General features: G+C 39.8%; 2 protein-coding genes across 2 annotated transcripts; both read right to left on the bottom strand.

Annotated features, from left to right (window-relative positions):
• Positions 1-1324: 1324 nt before the first annotated feature.
• On the bottom strand, positions 1325-8766 carry LOC146549819 (PHD finger protein 12-like). The gene is made up of 9 exons (XM_085261711.1): positions 8755-8766; positions 7558-7848; positions 6755-7490; positions 5175-5305; positions 4931-5069; positions 4721-4816; positions 2966-3048; positions 2694-2836; positions 1325-1343 (listed from the first exon to the last, which is right to left on the bottom strand). The coding sequence occupies exons 1-9, from the start codon at positions 8764-8766 to the stop codon at positions 1334-1336; spliced, it is 1641 nt and encodes a 546-aa protein (XP_085117837.1). The 3' UTR covers positions 1325-1333.
• Positions 8767-9167: 401 nt separating this feature from the next.
• On the bottom strand, positions 9168-11051 carry LOC146549818 (uncharacterized). Its single transcript, XM_085263501.1, has 2 exons — positions 10976-11051; positions 9168-9778 (listed from the first exon to the last, which is right to left on the bottom strand). Exons 1-2 carry the CDS (start codon positions 11049-11051, stop codon positions 9168-9170), a joined length of 687 nt encoding a protein of 228 aa, XP_085119627.1.
• Positions 11052-18314: the final 7263 nt, after the last annotated feature.

The following is an 18314-nucleotide window of genomic DNA, read 5'->3' as shown; positions in this document are numbered from 1 at the left end:
TGGCAAAGATTATTTTAGGGTGGCACATGCCCACCCAATGCCACCCCTGTAGATCCACCCATATCAGTGCTGAACTTGCTGTCTCAGAAAGTGAAAACCAAACAAGAGCTCAAAGTGGACCTAAAACAAGGCTGAAAATGACAGGCATAAACACTGAGTTTGTTCTTAGAAAATCTTTCTGTATTTACAGGTTTGAACAGACAAGCAGCTACAGATAAAGAGTGCTTATATATACAGCAGCACAAGATGTTAAAATGAGTGCTAAAACTATACGGTATTTACAGATGGACTACAACTAAGAACAAGTTTTATCACAAAACGTCTGGTACTCTACACAGTATCACAAATTCAATGAGCTGTACAGTTAAAAAACAAAAAATGGCAAATCTACATGAAATCCAATGTTTCTCCAATCGAGAGGCACTGAATTAAAATGTATTTACATTATATATACATGTTATAGTGTATAAGCATGTATGTTTTCATACATATATAGCTACCTGTGGTGCAAAAGCAGCAAAAGAAATTAGAATGTATGGAATTGAATACTACAAAGGAAAAAAACAAAAAATGTTTGTGCTAAATGGGCTGACTGACAAAAAGGTTACACCATACATAACTAATATACTGGCAAAAACAAAGATTGAGCGCAAGGAAGTAATGTTTGCTCAAAGTCCTAACGGTCCTGACGGTTACGTCAGTCATTTAAAAGAAAAAAGAAAAAAAAGAGATTGTCAATAATACTTCAAGTTCATGCAAAGATATAAACCATTAAAACAACAACAAAAAAATAACTTTTCCCTGTTGACCAACCAGCTGTGCAGCTTTCCCTTCATCGTGACACAGAAGGGGCAAAATAAGAGGGAGGGCGGGGCTTCCTGTGCGGATTATGGAACAGAGTTAGAACGCAGTAGGTACAGTCTCAGAGTCAGCCTCATCCTGGTTGGAAAAGCTGCTCGTTGTGGCAGTGCTGGGTGGTGGTGGTGTGGAGGTGTTAGCGGTGGTGGTGAGGGTGGTGCTGATGACACTGCTGCTGCTGGTGTTGGTGCTTGTGCAACTGGCAGCAGGTGTAGTGGCCTGCTCCTCTTTGGGCTGCTTACTGGCAAACTCAGTGATGCTAAAGACAAATTGGAGGCAGCCCAGTTTGATGTAGCTGCCATGGTGGAGCAGGGCCGTGCCCTCCCAGCCCGCCCCGTTGCCTCCAATTAGACTGGAGCTACTCACTTTGCAGCTACAAGACGGCTCAGCACCACCCTGACGTTGGCTACTCATCACTCCTCCTACTGGCAACAACCCCACCATGGAGTTGGCTCCCTCGTCCTCTTCCCGTTTCTTACTGCGACCTACGCAAAGAAGAAATGCAGCAGGTCTGAGAAAGACGTCTGTACAGACTAGTGTCACAGTAAACTCCATTAATGTGGAGACAATGCAACCATGAAAAGATTTCACTGATTACATTTTATCCACAAAATAAAAATGAACACTTTGTTTTGAAAATGAGACTAAAATCATGTGGAAAGCTGAACTCTGGCCAACGTGTTTTACACTCATCATCTATAAACACTTTCAGAGAAATTTGATTTAATGCTGTTTCACACTGCAGCTCTTTACTAATCAAACATCTGTCCAAATGATCTTTAATAACAGATTAAGACTGGAAGCTTTATGTGATACAGCAACATTCAGATTTTACATAACGTGGTCTGCCACAGAACAAGTATATCTGACTGCTCATTTTAGCACTTTATTTATTTACCTTTCTCATTGCTACAATGCCACATGCACCAAGTTTACCACTGTACTGTACGTTTACTACATCCTTACTTTTACTTTGAAATTGCAACTGATAATAACAAGCCAGCCCGTTCTTTCCCATTTGGTGTTTTCTCTACCAGCAGGCTCGCTGGCTAGATCGCCATTATGGATGGAGATGAACTCCAACACCAAACTCATGGTTTGTTTTTTCCCTGCACTTCAAGCTGGCACTCTAACCAGAACCTACAACAGACGGAGAACTGGTTCGTGTGCAGTTCTCCAACAATGAGAATACAATGAGCTCACTGGGACTCAGAGCAGAACAAGAGCCAGCAGCTGCAGTCCAAGAACATGGGCTGACTGAAGACAGCTAATGATGATGTTCACTTATTTATTTTAGTTTTATATTAAGCTAATATTATTCACTTAAAAATAAGCACACATAGCTCAGCACATCTCATAGGCTACTGTAAGGTATGAATTACAGCAAGAAGGTGATAAGTTTTCTTGTCATTGGTTCACTGCACTGCATAAACTAATTACATGTACCCATTAAGAATGACAAATGTGACCTTAACCACAATTTGGATGAAGAACACTAAAAGCTGACCAATACTGCAGGAGCAGTGTCAGCGTAACAAACAGGACACTGACATTAAGCACATGGGGGGCTACACTTCTATTCAGTATTAGAGTATAAATTAAAGTATTCCTTTAATTTACAGAAGCAATGACGTTATGATTTCTTCACAATTAAAATTTTAACCATTTTAAGCAGAACACATACAGATGAGTGGCTAAGTGGAAGAAGATGGATGGATATTCATAAAAGGTTTATACAAAATCTATGAGTGACGACCTCATCAGCAGTCCAAGTCAAACTGGGCACACAGACCTGGGTTCCTTCAAGCCAATCCAAACAGATGACGGAGATGTACCTACGAATGATTCCTTGGACTTTGGCTACCAGGCCACCGGGTGGACATGGTGAGGTCTTCTCAGAGAAATCGCATGAGTACAGGACATTATCCACTGTGGTGCCATGCTCGCTATAGTTCAGAAGCTCATAATGCTTGGTGTTCTGAAGGACGACAAACACACACACACACACACACACACACACACACACACACACACACACACAATTTACATCTTGGTCACTAACAACCACAGGAGTGCTCTGCAGAGTGATGTAGTTTAAAGGCCTCACCTCATCATAGAAAATACAGGCATGTTTCCCCGATACGTAGTTGCAGTGACCATAGTTTGTAAGGCACACATCCATGTCAGAGCCTTAAAGAAACAGTTAAAGACTTACACACCCTTTCCCACAACACAAAGAATACAGATTGCAACATGGATTTTTTTCTGCAATATTGACGTGTCAAAATGTATTTTAATGACCTGCACTCCAATGTGACATATTGTGTTTTTGTTCAGTAGTTTTTATTCCACATGGTCCTGTTGTGACCCTCACAGGTCTAAGAACTTACTTTCACAGACAACTATCACTCAACCTGACTAATGATGCAGAGACTGGGAGCTAGTACAGGCTCAGTATATTATTATATTATACTCTGTCGTGTACTGCTGCCTGTTGTACAGAAGTACAGTCATGGTTAAAAGGATACCTTCTGTCAAGGTTTACATATTAGGACAAAATAAAAATCATCTTGTTTTTAGCAGGTCTTGAAATTAAATCTTGATATATAACCTCAGATGAACTATAAAATATGACATTACACTGTCATGTATTTGACAAAACTAAGCCAAAATGCAGAATTAGTGGATGAAGCACTAAGCAAACCCTTGTTGCTTCCATAGAAATAAAGATGGCAAGTAGCAGGTACATACTGCTAATCAAACACAACTGATTAACTGATTATCAGCACGAGTGACCACCTCTATAAACTCAGAAGCATTCTGGTGTGTGTCGACATAATGCCAAAGAGGAAAGATGTCTTAAAGAATAAATGAGTGCTGCATGTCAGTATCTGAAGTTGCATGAAGCCAGTCCCAAACACGCTCATAATTCTACCATGAGAAAGATTATTCACTATTCAAGTGGAAAACATGCAAGACAGCTGCAAAACATTCCCAGGAGTTAAAGTCCAAAAACAGTTACCAAGGATCAGGCAGTGCAATGACTCCAAGCACGTCAGCAAATCTGTCTGGTGGTTCTGCAAACTGATGAATGATGGGGTGTTGTTAGTTTTTCCACACACTGCTTCTGCTTCACTTCCCATTTTTATATCTGTAGGAGTGATTAGACACCAAACCAGGGGCCGTGGTACACCTGCTGTGTTGGCAGCTTTGTGTGTCACCAGTAAGACCATCACACAGCTATATCCATTCATGCTAGCTGTTACGGTGCATGTACGTGCTGCAGTATTCTTCTGAACAATAGGTGTTGCCCGTCCTCCAAATCAGCGATGATATAGAAGGAGAAGAAGTCAAAGTTGGAAGCCGAGGAATTTTAAAGTTTTTGCCAAGTTTCAACATCTCCCTCTGTGAAACCTGTGAACCTCTAAACCTCTGTACTGATATGATGTTAGGATGCCATTAAAAACAGACTTTAACCCAGCTGCAGCAGCAATGCAACAACACACCAGATTATAAAAATGGAGAAGTGCATGACCAGCAGCGATGACAGCTTACAACATGTAACATCAACTTTGCTGTACGGTGACATTTGCCAGGCACCACACAGCAGGTATGATGGGGCCCTACCTATGTTCTACTTCGGTCTTATTAAACTTTAGTCACAAGGCAAGAATATAACCTAAATCAAACATGATTGACTGGAGTTTGGTGAACTGGTATAATTTCAAAAAACTACGTGAGAGCAGCTTTAATACTGTTCTCCTATGTGAACCTTTCCCCATCAAAGGTGAAGCCTAAGAGTGGCTCAGAGCCAGGGCACAGAATGCAGCAGGGTCAAAGTCACAGCGACTGAATGTCCTACCTGATCCTACGTGTAACGTCCTATAGCACATGCTGACAGCTGCTCCTCTTCCTGTCAGAGGGTAAAAGACCGTTCTGGCTTGCACCTTTTTCTGACCTGGAAGGAGGGGAGTGTAGGTTTTAATAATTAGAACAAAACAGCAATCAAACAGCAGAAAAACTGACTTCTTGACAAGTAAACAGACTAAACTGTAGTGCAAAGGTGTCTTACTGTTTGGGTGGGGTGCTGAGGTTTTTGGGGTAGTGCTGGTGGTGGGGGGAGGGTGGGTGCTGGGCACTTTGGGAGCAAAGAGCTGCTGGATCCTCTGATAGGCCAAGAGCTTGATGATCTTTGTATCCAGTTTGTCCAGCTCGATCCATGCACACACACAAACACACACAACCGCTAAAAGCTAATTACATCTTTGTGTGCTTCATAGCAGAACACAGCAATACGAAGGCTCTTAAACTGTCACATGTGGCCACAGAGTGACAAACTCACCCCCATCTTCCTCTTTTCCATCCTTCATGCAGCTGGACAGGTTGGTGATGGAGGGCAGTGTGTTGGGCAGCAGTGAGTCCGTCAGTGCAGGAGCAGCCTTTATGTCTGAGGGACAGGAGAGGAAAAAAGAGACAAACTGACATTGAATATGACGGCCCAGCTGTGTAAGTGTTTCAGTGTCTAAAAAGTCACTCCAACCGGTTGATGCACAAAGTGATACACTTGCAAAAATTCTACAAAAAGACTTCATTTAACACACTTCAAAGAGTCACGAGAACTTGTTGCAACATTATTTCATCTCCTTTAACTATCATGTGTTTGGGTTTTTGGGAGTCAAGGATCCCAATAAAAATCAACAGCACATCTTACTGGTGTGTCTACTGCATGAAGAGTTACAGCAAACTGACAGAAGCACTGTTATCAGAAGTAATTTCTGACCACATCAATGTCCACTTTTTTCCCAGTTAATGCCAGTCGTTTATCTGGACCTCTCTCCTATCACATCGAAAATGAATCAAAACTCAGAACCTCCGATCGATACGGTCTTGCCCATGTCAGTTATTTTGGTTTGTAAAATCTGTCAATAGTCCGCCCATGATTTACTGTCCCCTTTGAGACAGACATGTATGTTGTCACCTGACACTGCTCTGTCCAGTCTGTGGCAAGTAAACGTAAAGAGATGTCAGATACCAAGTCAGCTTCCCACCTGAGCAGTCTGTACCAAATAAAAATGCTGTTTTTTGTCTTACTCTTAGTAAACTAAATAAATAATTCACTGACCAAACACCATCCACTCTGATAATTTGCATCTGCTGGTGAAAGAAACTGATCTGACATCAGTGTTAAGTTAACAAGCTCTACGTGACAAGCTCTAAAGAGTCATGCATTAAATGAAACAGCAGGAGTATTTCTTGTAATCAAATTACTCAATGAATAGTTGCAGCCCTGGCTAGTACTACAGGCAGAAAGAACAAGCCTGTATGATGACTTTAGAATTACAAGTTTAGTTTACTTTAATTACTGTTAAACTACAGTGTTATGTTTTTACTTGTACTTAAATTTCCAGAGAAAACACTAAAGGCTGTTTTTGTGCTTAGATTTAACTCGTGCTGTGTCACTAATATTGCACTGTAATACTATTGTATCCCAGAAATTTACTAGTCAGTACTAATACAATAGAATTATGCAATTCTCAATACCAAAACAAAATGATCATCCCATGTACATAAAGGCTGCCAACCGACACACACTGCATAAAACCCCCACAACACCTCCTCCAAGTGGTGAGCACATGGGGGGTGGGCCTATGTCATCTCTTTAGCCTGTACACAGCCAGACTGCATGGGCTAAAACACAGTCTCTGGTTAGACTTCCTTGAGCTCTTCCCCAGGCCTGGCTCCAGGGTGGGGCCCTCGTAATCACTATAGCTACTGTACATTATCTCTTACACTTTAAAGTATTATTAGAGTAAATTATTATTATTATCATTATTATTACTATTAGCTGTATAAAGTGATACATTAAGACTGCAGCTTTGACATTTCTGATGTGTACCTGGAGTAGGTGCTGATGCAAACTTTACTGTGTCGTGCTCCTGGCTGCTTCTAGATGGTGCATCTGTGAAGGAACTGCTGGTGATTGAGAAGGAGGGCTTTTCATCGGTGCTCACACACTCCTCCTGGGGCTCTGTCTGGCTCCTGTGGTTCTGTTGGCCAATGTGGGGCCATATCGTGGGGGCAGTGGGGCAGTTCTGTTGGGCACATGCATTTACAGTGCTCTCGGGTTCCTTCTTAACCGTTTCTGTTCCTATGTGGTTCACCAGTCCAGAGGCAGAAGCTGATGGCGTCTTCCCAGCCTTCAGTCTGTTCTGTAGCTCAGCCTGTCTGCAGGAATCTGACGCACTGTTACAGTCTACAGGTCCATTGGCTCTGGGAGGCTGAACCAATTCCAGAGGTCCATTAGATTTCCTACAGTTCTGACATGGTGTCACGGTGCATTTGCAAAGAACTAGCCCTGATGGGCTGTCCTTGGAAAGAGAGGCCCCCTGGGAGTCACTGGGTGTACTGCAAGCTTTAGAGCAGGGGTCAGGGGAAGAAGTCCTTTCTAATGAGGCCTGAGTTTTCATGTCCTCTGATGTTCCACTTGATTGTGTATTTGCTTTCTGCTCAAAGTGCCACTCTGTTGATGAGGGCTTCTGTTTGATGGATAGGTGTCGCATGATACTGCACTGGAGAGCGATGACATCCTGAATCCAACTGAAACTGAGTGGGGTTTCTCTCCATAGCAGCCGCTATTAGGAGCTGAAAGAGTCTCTTGAGGAGTCGCAAGGTCGGAGCAGAAACTGTAGAACTCTGAACTTCATCCTCAGGCTCTGCTGCCTCCTCCTCTCCATCGTTCGGCTCCTCTGAGGGGGTTGGGGTGGATGAAGTGTTGGAATTTGGAGTCCCAGGTCGGCTGTTAGGCCTGCTGCTGGTTCTGCGGTCCAATAGTCGTACCTGGGCCACTCGTAGCCCAGGGCCTGCAGCTCCGGCCCCCGGAGGAAGACCGTCAAGCTGCAGCCGGCCAGCGTTGAGCAGCAGCTCCACAGATGGAGAAGCAGAGCGCTTGGAGGAGGATTTCTCTGGCAGGTCGTTGGTCTGTTCAGACTTCTGTTCTGTACATAGACACACAAAAAACCCCAAACACTGATTTAAAAGCCATCTCTTGACCCTGCTGTCCTACCTAGTTAGAGGCGAATCGCCAACCTTCCTTTTATCTCAAAAATTCTTGAAAAAATAATTTTTAAAAAGCTAACAGATAATTTTCAGAGGAATGGCTTATTTGAACAGTTTCAGTCAGATTTCAGAGCTCACAGCACAGAAACAGCTTTAGTGAAGGTTACACATCATCTTCTCATGGCCTCAGTGCAACGTTCAATACTTTTGACCATAATATTTTATTAAAGCAATTAGAGCATCCTGTAGGTATTGATTTCTGCAGTGGTTTGTATCATATTTATCTAAGGTTAATTATGGATGTGCTAGGACCAATTCTGTTTACAATTTAAGTGCAGTATCATCAGAAGGCATAGCATACATTTTCACTGCTATGCAGAGGACACCCAACTTTATTTATCCATGAAGCCAGATAACACACACCAATTAGTTAAACTGCAGGAATGTCTTAAAGACATAAAGACCTGGATGGCCTCTAATTTTCTGCTTCTAAATTCAGATCAAACTGAGGTTATTGTACTCGGCCCTGAAAATCTTGGAAATATGGTATCTAACCAGATTCTTACTCTGGATGGCATTACCTTGGCCTCCAGTAACACTGTGAGGAACCCTGGAGTCATTATTGACCAGGACATGTCCTTCAACACACATATTAAACAAATATCTAGAACTGATTTCTTCCAATTCCAATCTTTGTGTAATATCTCTGAAATAAGAAATATCCTGTCTCAGAGTGATGCTGAAAAACTACTTCATGCATTTATTACTTCTAGGCTGGACTAGATGTTTTCTAATATTTTGGGACATCATTTTAGAGACAGAACATTACTTTTTACTTACCACATTGTTCATTCTCGCCAATGTCTGAGATGCAGCAGACGATAATTTACACTTTGCACTGTCTTCATGGATTATTGGTTCATTTTACGCAGATTACATAATAAAGTCAGTTTTGTAGTCCTTGCAGTCATATCAAACACACAGGCCAGCACCAAGAAATAAAGAAAAGTGCAAGACGCACTGAAAACGCTGACCTGTGTATCTCAATAATAAAAAAAACTATATACATATGTACAGAAATAACTCCTCAGACTAGCCGCATCATGATGGTCTCTGTGTAAGATGGAGAGGTGTTTCCAGCCTTTCCAGACACAGCGCAGACATGAGGAGTTAGAAAGTTTGCTCCAAAGCACGAGGAAACATCCATATGTAACATCCATATGCCATATGTCCAGGAAAGGTTTCATTGCTGATCACAGCCGGAGACGTTTCCTTGGTGGAGTGGGGCTCCTGCTGCTGCTCTCCTCCTCTGCAGGCTTCCTCTTTGCACCCTGTGTAAACCTCTTCAGAAACTGGCAGAGCACCGACATGATTACTCTGCCGTCAGAGGTGTAGTCCGTAACTCTCCATCGATTTGTCATTTCCCTTTCCTCTGTGCAATACACAGTGGAAATGACTCTGGTGATGGTGTCGCCGTCGACATCCAGGGTGCAGACGCAGTTCCTCTGATCTGCCTTCAGGACAGAAAGATCTGCCTTCTCTGGAAGCAGAGGTGTGAGGAACCGTGAATGGAGGTGGGACCCTGCAGGCGGCACCATTAAACCAGCTGGTGAGTTGGTAGGAGGAGATGGAGTGGTGTTCTCCAACTGGCTCTCTGGCACATGAGTGAAAGGTGTCGTCAGCAGCAGTTTGTTAAAGAATCCCCTGAAGGCAATATAAGGAAACGCCTTCGTCCCCGTAACCAGGTTATGGTTTAACGAGAGGACCAGATTTTTCATAGAGTCCACATGGCTGGGGCTCAAAGGACGGTTCCTCAGGTTAGAGATGAACATCTGGCATACGCTGACAGGACTCACCAGCTCAGCTACGAGAAAACAAAAAGATCATCTGTGTTAATCGTGACATAATGAGACAAATTACGGATTTAAATGTCAAAACATGGCTTTATATCATCATATGTTATTTCTACACACAGGCAATGAGAGGCCCGCAGCAGAACTCACTCTTTATGAAAGCCTTAAGATTGGTAGAAGGTGAGAAAAATGGTTTTGCACTGTAAATGACTAAATTTCATGTTTTAAACCAAAGATCACAGCACCAAACTCTGCTTGTTAGCATGTTTAAACAGTAAAAATGTCCTGCTGATAGAATTCATTTGCAAATTCACATTTTAGCTGCATGTAAATTAAAAATGTACAGCTCATAGTAAAGAATAACTTTGTGTGTTCTTGGTGACTGTGAACAACATTTCATGATAAATGAATGTCATCCATAATATTTGTGAATTATGGACACATTGTCAGTAAGGCTGCATAGAGTTTCAGTGATGTTTAATAATGAATTCATGTTCAGCACTTATTCTTATTTTATTTAAGCATCAGTCTGTTGGAAATAAAACAGCTAAAGTCAGGTGAGAAACCTCCAACCTGCTTATTGCATGCACACAGTTTCAATTTCTCACCGAGCACATAACATACATCTGGACACCTGTACAGACACGGCAATATACAATGCACTCACATAAATATGATATACTTAATTCAGCATCAGTAGCTATAACTGATTTTGCACATAATGCGTGCAAGATCAAATTTTGGCCACATCTCCGAGGACTCCCTAACCTCCCTCAAAATTTCCCAGCTTTATAAACGCAACGAGTGCCTCTGTGAACTCTCACAGCTCCATCATGCTTCTATACAGATTCGTAATTTATTAACTTTATCGTCTAATTCAGGGCCAGTTGCTAAAACATGTAAACTCAAACCCTCCACATACAAAAACAGGACTCCAGGATGACCGCACTGACGTCAGACGTCAGCCTCCCGCAGGTTCTAATGACTGACGTCGTTTCCATGGCGCGTGCGTTAAATTGAGTGGGGTTTTTTTTTAGCATTTTTCAAACCAAAATTGCCCAAAATTGAAGTTTCTAAAGTTTGACATATTTCACCTGAAATGTTCACACTCATGAAATCTTCCTCACTTTAAAGTAATAAAAGGCCAGTCTAAGGTGTATTTGTTTGCTTAAATATTCTATTATACTTATTAGCTCACTAAGCTTTACCATAGAGCTCATCCAGAATACGGGTGACACCAATGGAGAGCAGGTACTGCTCACGCCGTACTCCGCCGGAGCTCATTTTTGGGGTGTTTGAATCCTCGTTTCAAGCACTAGTTTTAAAACTTTGGAAACAAACAGGTTTTCACAGCGCTATTAAACAAACCTCCTGCTCGCACTCTCATGTGAAAACCAAATTCGAACGTTGGTTTCTGCTTTTATACCTGCCGCGCTACACGTCATCCTCGTCACCTTGACTCCCAGGGTCACGCAGGCGACGCGGAGTGATTCAGAATAAGTTTCCTATAATTATCAGATTTTTAAAAATAAGAATTCTCATTTAGTTTCGCAGTTTCTAATCATAAGTATTTTAATTATTGAATTATTGTAATATGTAATGTGTTTTTTGATCATGAATTCGTCTCTTTATAAACAACAAGTAGGCCTACAGTGATTTATGCGCAATTTTTGAGGACTCTGACTTTAAACTATTTTACAAACGCGAATTTGAAACTTGAATAAATAGCGATCCCTTGAGCTTTTACCATAGCCTATGAAGGTTAGTATTTAAGCTCAATAAGCTGCTGCATTTATAACATTTGTATTGGAAATTTATCTCCGTAAGCACAAAAATAAATCCATAATAAAAGAAATTTTACCGTTGAAGGAACTTCAGTGTTGATCGTAGGTCCACATGGTAATGCATGTAAAAGTAGTAGTAACTGTTGTGTGCCCACCTTATTACTGAATTAGGCAGAGCACGCTGAATTAAATCAGGACATAAAGCACGGTCTTTCTCTTGCTTTATTGAATGCTGTCGATCTGACAACTAGCCATGTAACGGGGCCTCCTTCGGACCACCACATCCAGTTTAAAAGTCATCACATTAAGACAGCCATATATCAGTACCTACATGACATCCCCCTTTCCCTTAGATTAAAATTTTTAAGACTAAAGTTTGAATGTCATTTTTTTTCTTTAACATTGAACATTCTTTCTTGTCTTACTTTCGAACAATTATATTATCTAACTGCCTCACCACACACACTGTAAAAAAAATTCAGTAAAAATACAGTACAATCTACTGTATACACGTGAAGGAATTTTCCGTATTAGTCATTTACAGGTATTTTTCTGTATTTCTCAATTACTGCAATGCATTGTGGGAAAAAGAACCCGAAAAGGAGGGAAAAGTAAGCGCAAGAGCAGCCATTAGGCTTCTTTCAGGCTTCATCTGGATTTTGGACTCTGAAGTTGGAGAAACTGCCTTCAAATTTCTGTGGTAAGTATTAAAACTCATGTTTCCTTTTATTAAAATATTTTTTTATTCAGAAAGAATTGTTAATTCTTTCTAAATTGTTAATTAATGCCACGATCGCAATTCTTTTGCGATCGTGGCTCAAGAGTTGGGTGTTCGTCTTGTAATCGGAAGGTTGCTGGTTCGAGCCCCGGCTCGGACAGTCTCGGTCGTTGTGTTCTTGGGCAAGACGCTTCACCTACCGCCTACTGGTGATGGCCAGAGGGGCCGATGGCGCAATATGGCAGCCTCGCTTCTGTCAGTCTGCCCCGGGGCAGCTGTGGCTACAACTGTAGCTGCCTCCACCAGTGTGTGAATGTGAGAGTGAATGAATAGTGGTATTGTAAAGCGCTTTGAGGGGTCCCGAAAAGCGCTATATAAATGCAGTCCATTATTATTATTAATTTATTTGTTAACTGGTTTCGGCTGTCTCCAGACAAGTCAGGAATATTTTGCTGACTCAGTTTTTAAAATAATTGTTATTTAGGTTTAACAAAAGAAGCTTCCCATTTTAGTTAATGTTAAAATAATCTTTACTGTGATACCACCAGTTTTGCCCTTCAGTGGCTGAACCAGTTTTCATAAATATTATAGTTAGCTGTCTGTGTCTCTCTGGGTATTACACAGCTGTGATGTGGATAACTGGATAACTGGGAAAAGTGAGAACTTCATGGTCCTAGAAATTATTCTAGGACTCTAATAAGTACTGTTTCAATACCTGTGTTTTACAGTTGGCTCTACTGTACACTTTAAAGGGTTTCAGGAAAAGTTACACTAACCCTAGTTTAAGCCTCAGACCTTCCTGGCTGACGCTAGCAAATGCTAATGTTAGCCTCTGATTTGGGCTGCTAAAGTAAAGACTTTTAGCTAGCTGACCAGCATAGATTATTTCGGTGGTTAACAGACTGTAGTGGTAATATTATTGAAAGTATCGTTTCACCTCAGCACATTTATGTCTATTTTGTAGCACATAGAAATGTTTAGTTAATATTTACAGACAGACACATTTTCCCTGTAACTGTGTTTCTACTCCAACATTTGTTGAAAATGTATTTTATGAAATGCCGAGCAGCATTTCTAGTATGTGGAATATTTTTGTCACCCCACTGTGCTAATGTGACTAAATACTAATAATGATTACTAAAAAAATTCAATAATAAATCAATAATAACTATTTCTTGATTGAACTATAATGTAAGCGCAGTGCTGGTGTGCAGGGGCTCTATATGCCTTGTCTATATCAAGCTTTTAGCCAAATATAAGTAATTTATTACACGGCGTGCTGCAAGGAAAAGCCTGTTCTAACGTTTGAGCCTAAGGATTATTTTGAGCACCTGACAGCTCTTTTTTGCTTTTCATTCGTAAACTCTCTCGAAACTCTTTCATGTGATTCTTGTGTAGGTGGTTAAAGAGGTTTGTCGTGTTCGAGTGGTGGTGGGGACCAGTTTGTGGCATAATTTGCATAGTACAGTTTTCTGGGGCGTGTCAGACTTTTCATAACCAAACCATGTCCATGCTACAGAGGTAGCCCCTCGTTTAACAATAAGGTCCTCGATTTCTTTTGACTGGTCCTTCTGTTTGGAGCTAGCTGGTTCTGCCTCATCCTTGCTGGCCATGCTGGTATTCTCTGTGCCTTCATCTGCGTGGTGACTGTAAGCGCCATTTATAGTTACTTGATGTTTTTATTTGAGGTCATTTGTTTGATGCATATTCTGAAATTGTATGTTTGAGAATAATGTATATCATTTCAGTTTATTTTGAAAAGTCTCAACAGACACTTGAGCTTTATTGTGAAAGGTTTATATGGAAAATAAACAAGCGGACGGCGGAGCCACGCACTGGTTTTACCGTCATTGTTGGTAACGAAAGTATGCGTAAAAACAGTCACTTGTCCGTCCATAGTGTGGTTATTGTAAGTATAAGAGAAAGAGAGAACTGTAAGAAATAATATAGCCACTACAGTGACCATCAAAATCATGACAAAAATATTGCCGTAAACAGTTTATTTTGCAACACCACAAAACAAAGAATAGTGTATAATATGAAACGATAGACATTTTTATATCGTAATCTGATATATATCGTCATATCGCACAGCCCTAATCCTTTTTTTTGCTTATGTTGTTTATGTTCTAGGTAAAAAAAAAATTATAAAAATACAAACTTTTTAAAAATGTCTTGTTGTTTCTCTTTTTTTCCTCAGAATAAATTGCGACTAGTCTCAGTGGCTGAGATGGAGGAGCAACACAGCGACACGTTAACCCCGACTGCTGCAGTTCCTGTATGAACTGAGCAACTCTGAAAATCCAAGGAAAAGCTGTGTGTATTTTACTTAAAGCTCAGATGGACCTTGATGTACTAACATGCAGGCTGCATTCAGGACTTTGTCACACTGTTATATGAAGAGTGGTAATAAGACTTTGTAGTAATTTGTCTTACTATTGTCTTATTTGTTGTGATTTAGGGTCTGTGCGCACAAGCAGAGGTTTTTGTTTGTAACCATAACCTCGTTTTCAGAGCCTTGTCTAACATTTAATGGTCATGAAATATGTCATTTTTCCTCTACTTAAACAGCTAAGAGCATTTGAACACTGTGGAGAAAAAGGTGTGCATTAAGGATTTTGAACTATGATGTTTAAGTGTTGTCACTGCTGAGGATTCGTGGACACAGATCCTTATTCACTACGCTGCTGTTTACAGTTTAACTTTTTATCAGAACAAGCACTTCTAATTATACTTTGCTCCTCACTGACAAAACAAGTCCCGTAAATACACTTTTATCTTTAAGTTTGGGACAGTAATCTGTCTTAATTTATTATGTGTTTTAGTTATCATATGGGGAAAAGTCCTGTGGTTATCCATCCGTCCTGTTCGAATAAACCCAATGTTCAGGAACATCTTCTTTAGATCTGTTCAGTTGTATTCATGTGGCACCACTTAAACAGTCAACAAATTTTGACCCAAGTATGTTATATTGTAAGGTAAAGAGCCCAAAGAGTTCATCTCAGACAAATGTTCACACAAATGTGAATTACATTCACTTCATTAATGAAGTGAATGTAATGTAATGTAATTCAGTAATCAAAGGTGTTTGGCTATAACTGACTACATGTGTATACTGTATCATAAGTGGACAGACATGGATGTAAACCACACCTTAACCATTTGGCTGAGGCAAAACTACCACAAGGCAGTGATTCTAACTAAAAGGTACTCTGGATATTATTAAATGTGAACATGTCGTTAAATATGACATTTTTTGTTTGTCAGGTGTCCTGTTTGAAGAAAACACTTGGTAGCCACTTGAATGAATGTAAATAAACACATTTACATGACGGCAACCTGATTTCAAGGAAATAAAAATGCTCAAATTTGAAAGCTTGTGAGTTATTTTGTTCATGTATCAGCTGTTTAGTAGTTTTATGACAAGATGGATGCTGTCATTATATTTTAGTATAGTGTTTGAGTTAAGGAGAATAAAAGAATATTTAACATTAACTGTACCAATGTTGTTGTGTATAAAGCACAAATTAATTTAAGTTTTAATTTATGAATTTTTGAGCACATGGTGTACTAGGTTGTAATTGCATAGAAATGTACGTTTAAGGATATAAAGAACTATATTTAATGAGTTACAGTGAAAAGAAGTGCTTGGAAATAGTAATATAAACAGAAATTTGAATTTTTCTATTAACGGAAAATATCAGTTAATGATACAGAAAATATACTATGAATAAACGGAATTTTCCGTTTTATAGCTGAAGGAAATGTCCATAAATAGTACAGAGAGTATACTGTAAATCTACAGAATTTTCCGTTTTATCATTTACAGAAAAGTCCGTCAAACTTCCGTAAAAAAACAGAAAATATACTGGCAGAAAATTACCAGGACATTTTCCGTTTTTCTACGGAATATTTTTTTACAGTGTAAGTGTACACACATTACAAATTTTCCATTACGTAAGAATACAGAAATTTGAAATACGCAAAATTTCTCTGTTTTATGCAAGAATAAAATAAAATACAGTTGTTTTAGTTTTAAATTAAAATGAAATCATGTTTATTTTATCAGATTTTGTATGTATGTAGTTTACAAAAAAAACAACAAAATGTAGTTCCATGTGAAAAAAAAATATGGACAAACACAAGGCCTACTATGGAAAAAATGATATTGGGCTTTATCATGTGAGTTTATTTGAAAACTCTTGTAATTTTATTCCATAATTAATGTAATAATGTTTTCTCATCCATTCAACAAAAGTCAAAATACTTTTATTAAACTAGTAACTGGGTTTAAAAATACATTTTTTGATACACCAAGTGAATAATCGGTTTTTACATTAAATTAATGGATTAATCCTTTTAAGGATATCCATAAAATGTTATTGTAATTACAATATACTGATAATTGCAGAATTACAGATCAATAGAGAACTTTGCTGTCAGACTGCAGGCTTTCTTGTGTTCAGAGAGAGAGTGAGTGAGTGTTCAGCTTTCAGGACCCTCTTCTATGGAACCAGCTCCCAGCTCGGATTCCGAAGACAGACATGTTTGGTACTTAAGATTAAGATTAGGCCTAAAACCTTCTTCTTTTTTTGCTTAAATATATAGTTATGCTGTAGTAGACTTAGGCTGCATTTCTCCTTTTCTCACTTCTTTCTCTCACCATGTGTTTACAGACCACTCTAGATTTAATCATGAGTTATTAATAATCCCTGGCTGTCTTCCCCAGCATGTCTTTTGTCCTGTCTCCCTCCCTTCACCCCCAACAAATTGCGCCTCCTTGTGCCTGGTTCTGCTGTCGCAACCTACTTTAGAGGTGACTGTTGTTTGTGATTTGGCACTGTTTAAATAAATTTGAAATGATCTTATCAAGTACCTGCTGATGGATATGAATAATTAAAGAGTTGAGCTTAATAAAACACTAGCTTTACTTTATATAATAATTTCATAATGCAGGTGCAAAACAACATTAATACAGCTCACTTTGCTGTATATGTCCTTAATTTTTTTTAAAGTTAACAAAAAAAAAAGTCTAATGCTGCTGTAAGAGCGCTTTCCCACTTTATATAAATGTGCTACTTAAACTACACTGTGGTTGAATGACATAAATGAGGGAATAATACGATTTAGTTTTACACTAACAAGTCTGAAACACTTACTTCCTGTTTCAGTACTGAGTACACAGATCACATTTATAGGTCGGATAGACAGGAAAAAGCAACACGAGCAGCTTCATTCACCCTTGTTTTTGATCTCATGAAGATGTACAACTTTTTTTTGGCATTTATTCCAAGTATAACGAACTAAGGAGAAAGCACACCCACCATATAAAGGTGATCACTCACAACAAATATACTGACATTCCGTAACTGCTCATTGAACCCAAACCATGGCAGTAAATTGCCAGTAGCATAACAAAGTGATCTGATCCACTCGTGGTTGAGGTGAGGGTTCGGGTTTTTTGTCACATCTTTGAAAATTTGCATGAAACCTAATTTTAACTCACCACTAGGTGGAGATAAATGTCTTTGTCGCCAGTGGGATGGCTCTGTAGTCCAGATCAAATGAGCTGAGACAGATCTGTGCATTTAGTTTATCATAAAACATGTAGATTAGGCTACATTCAATTTCAAAATAAATTTCACAGAATGAACCACGTGGCATACATAGTCCTTTGGACACATAATTACCAGAACTGCCTCACTCGCTCCAGAATATTTCAACCCATTAACCTGAAAAGCTCTATGCTTGTTTTGGCCATGTTGTGTATTTTTGTTCCGCTGAATAATGAAACGTTGTCCGGTAAGTTCCGATGTCACAGTACACCTCTGCAATCCTGGTGTTTCCAACACCTGTGTGATCATGAATAAATGCGCCAATTCAGTTTGCAAAAATACATGTGGTTTCTGGCTCTCGACCTGCATTTTTCTTTTCTTGCTGTGCAAGTAGGTGTGTCCAGCTCATTCATAAAATGTCGCTGCCAGTGAGGATATATAAAGCACAGCCCTGCAGGTTACTTATCCATCAGGTGCGTCAGGTGCAGTC

The sequence above is a fragment of the Mchenga conophoros genome, linkage group LG22 (assembly GCF_057382185.1).
Source record: "Mchenga conophoros isolate Kocher_MC1m ecotype Shallow Benthic linkage group LG22, M_conophoros_male_GT1.1, whole genome shotgun sequence".
Classification (NCBI taxonomy): domain Eukaryota; kingdom Metazoa; phylum Chordata; class Actinopteri; order Cichliformes; family Cichlidae; genus Mchenga; species Mchenga conophoros.
The sequence above is the reverse complement of the archived record's forward strand: the minus strand, read 5'-3'. Positions and strand labels throughout refer to the sequence as shown.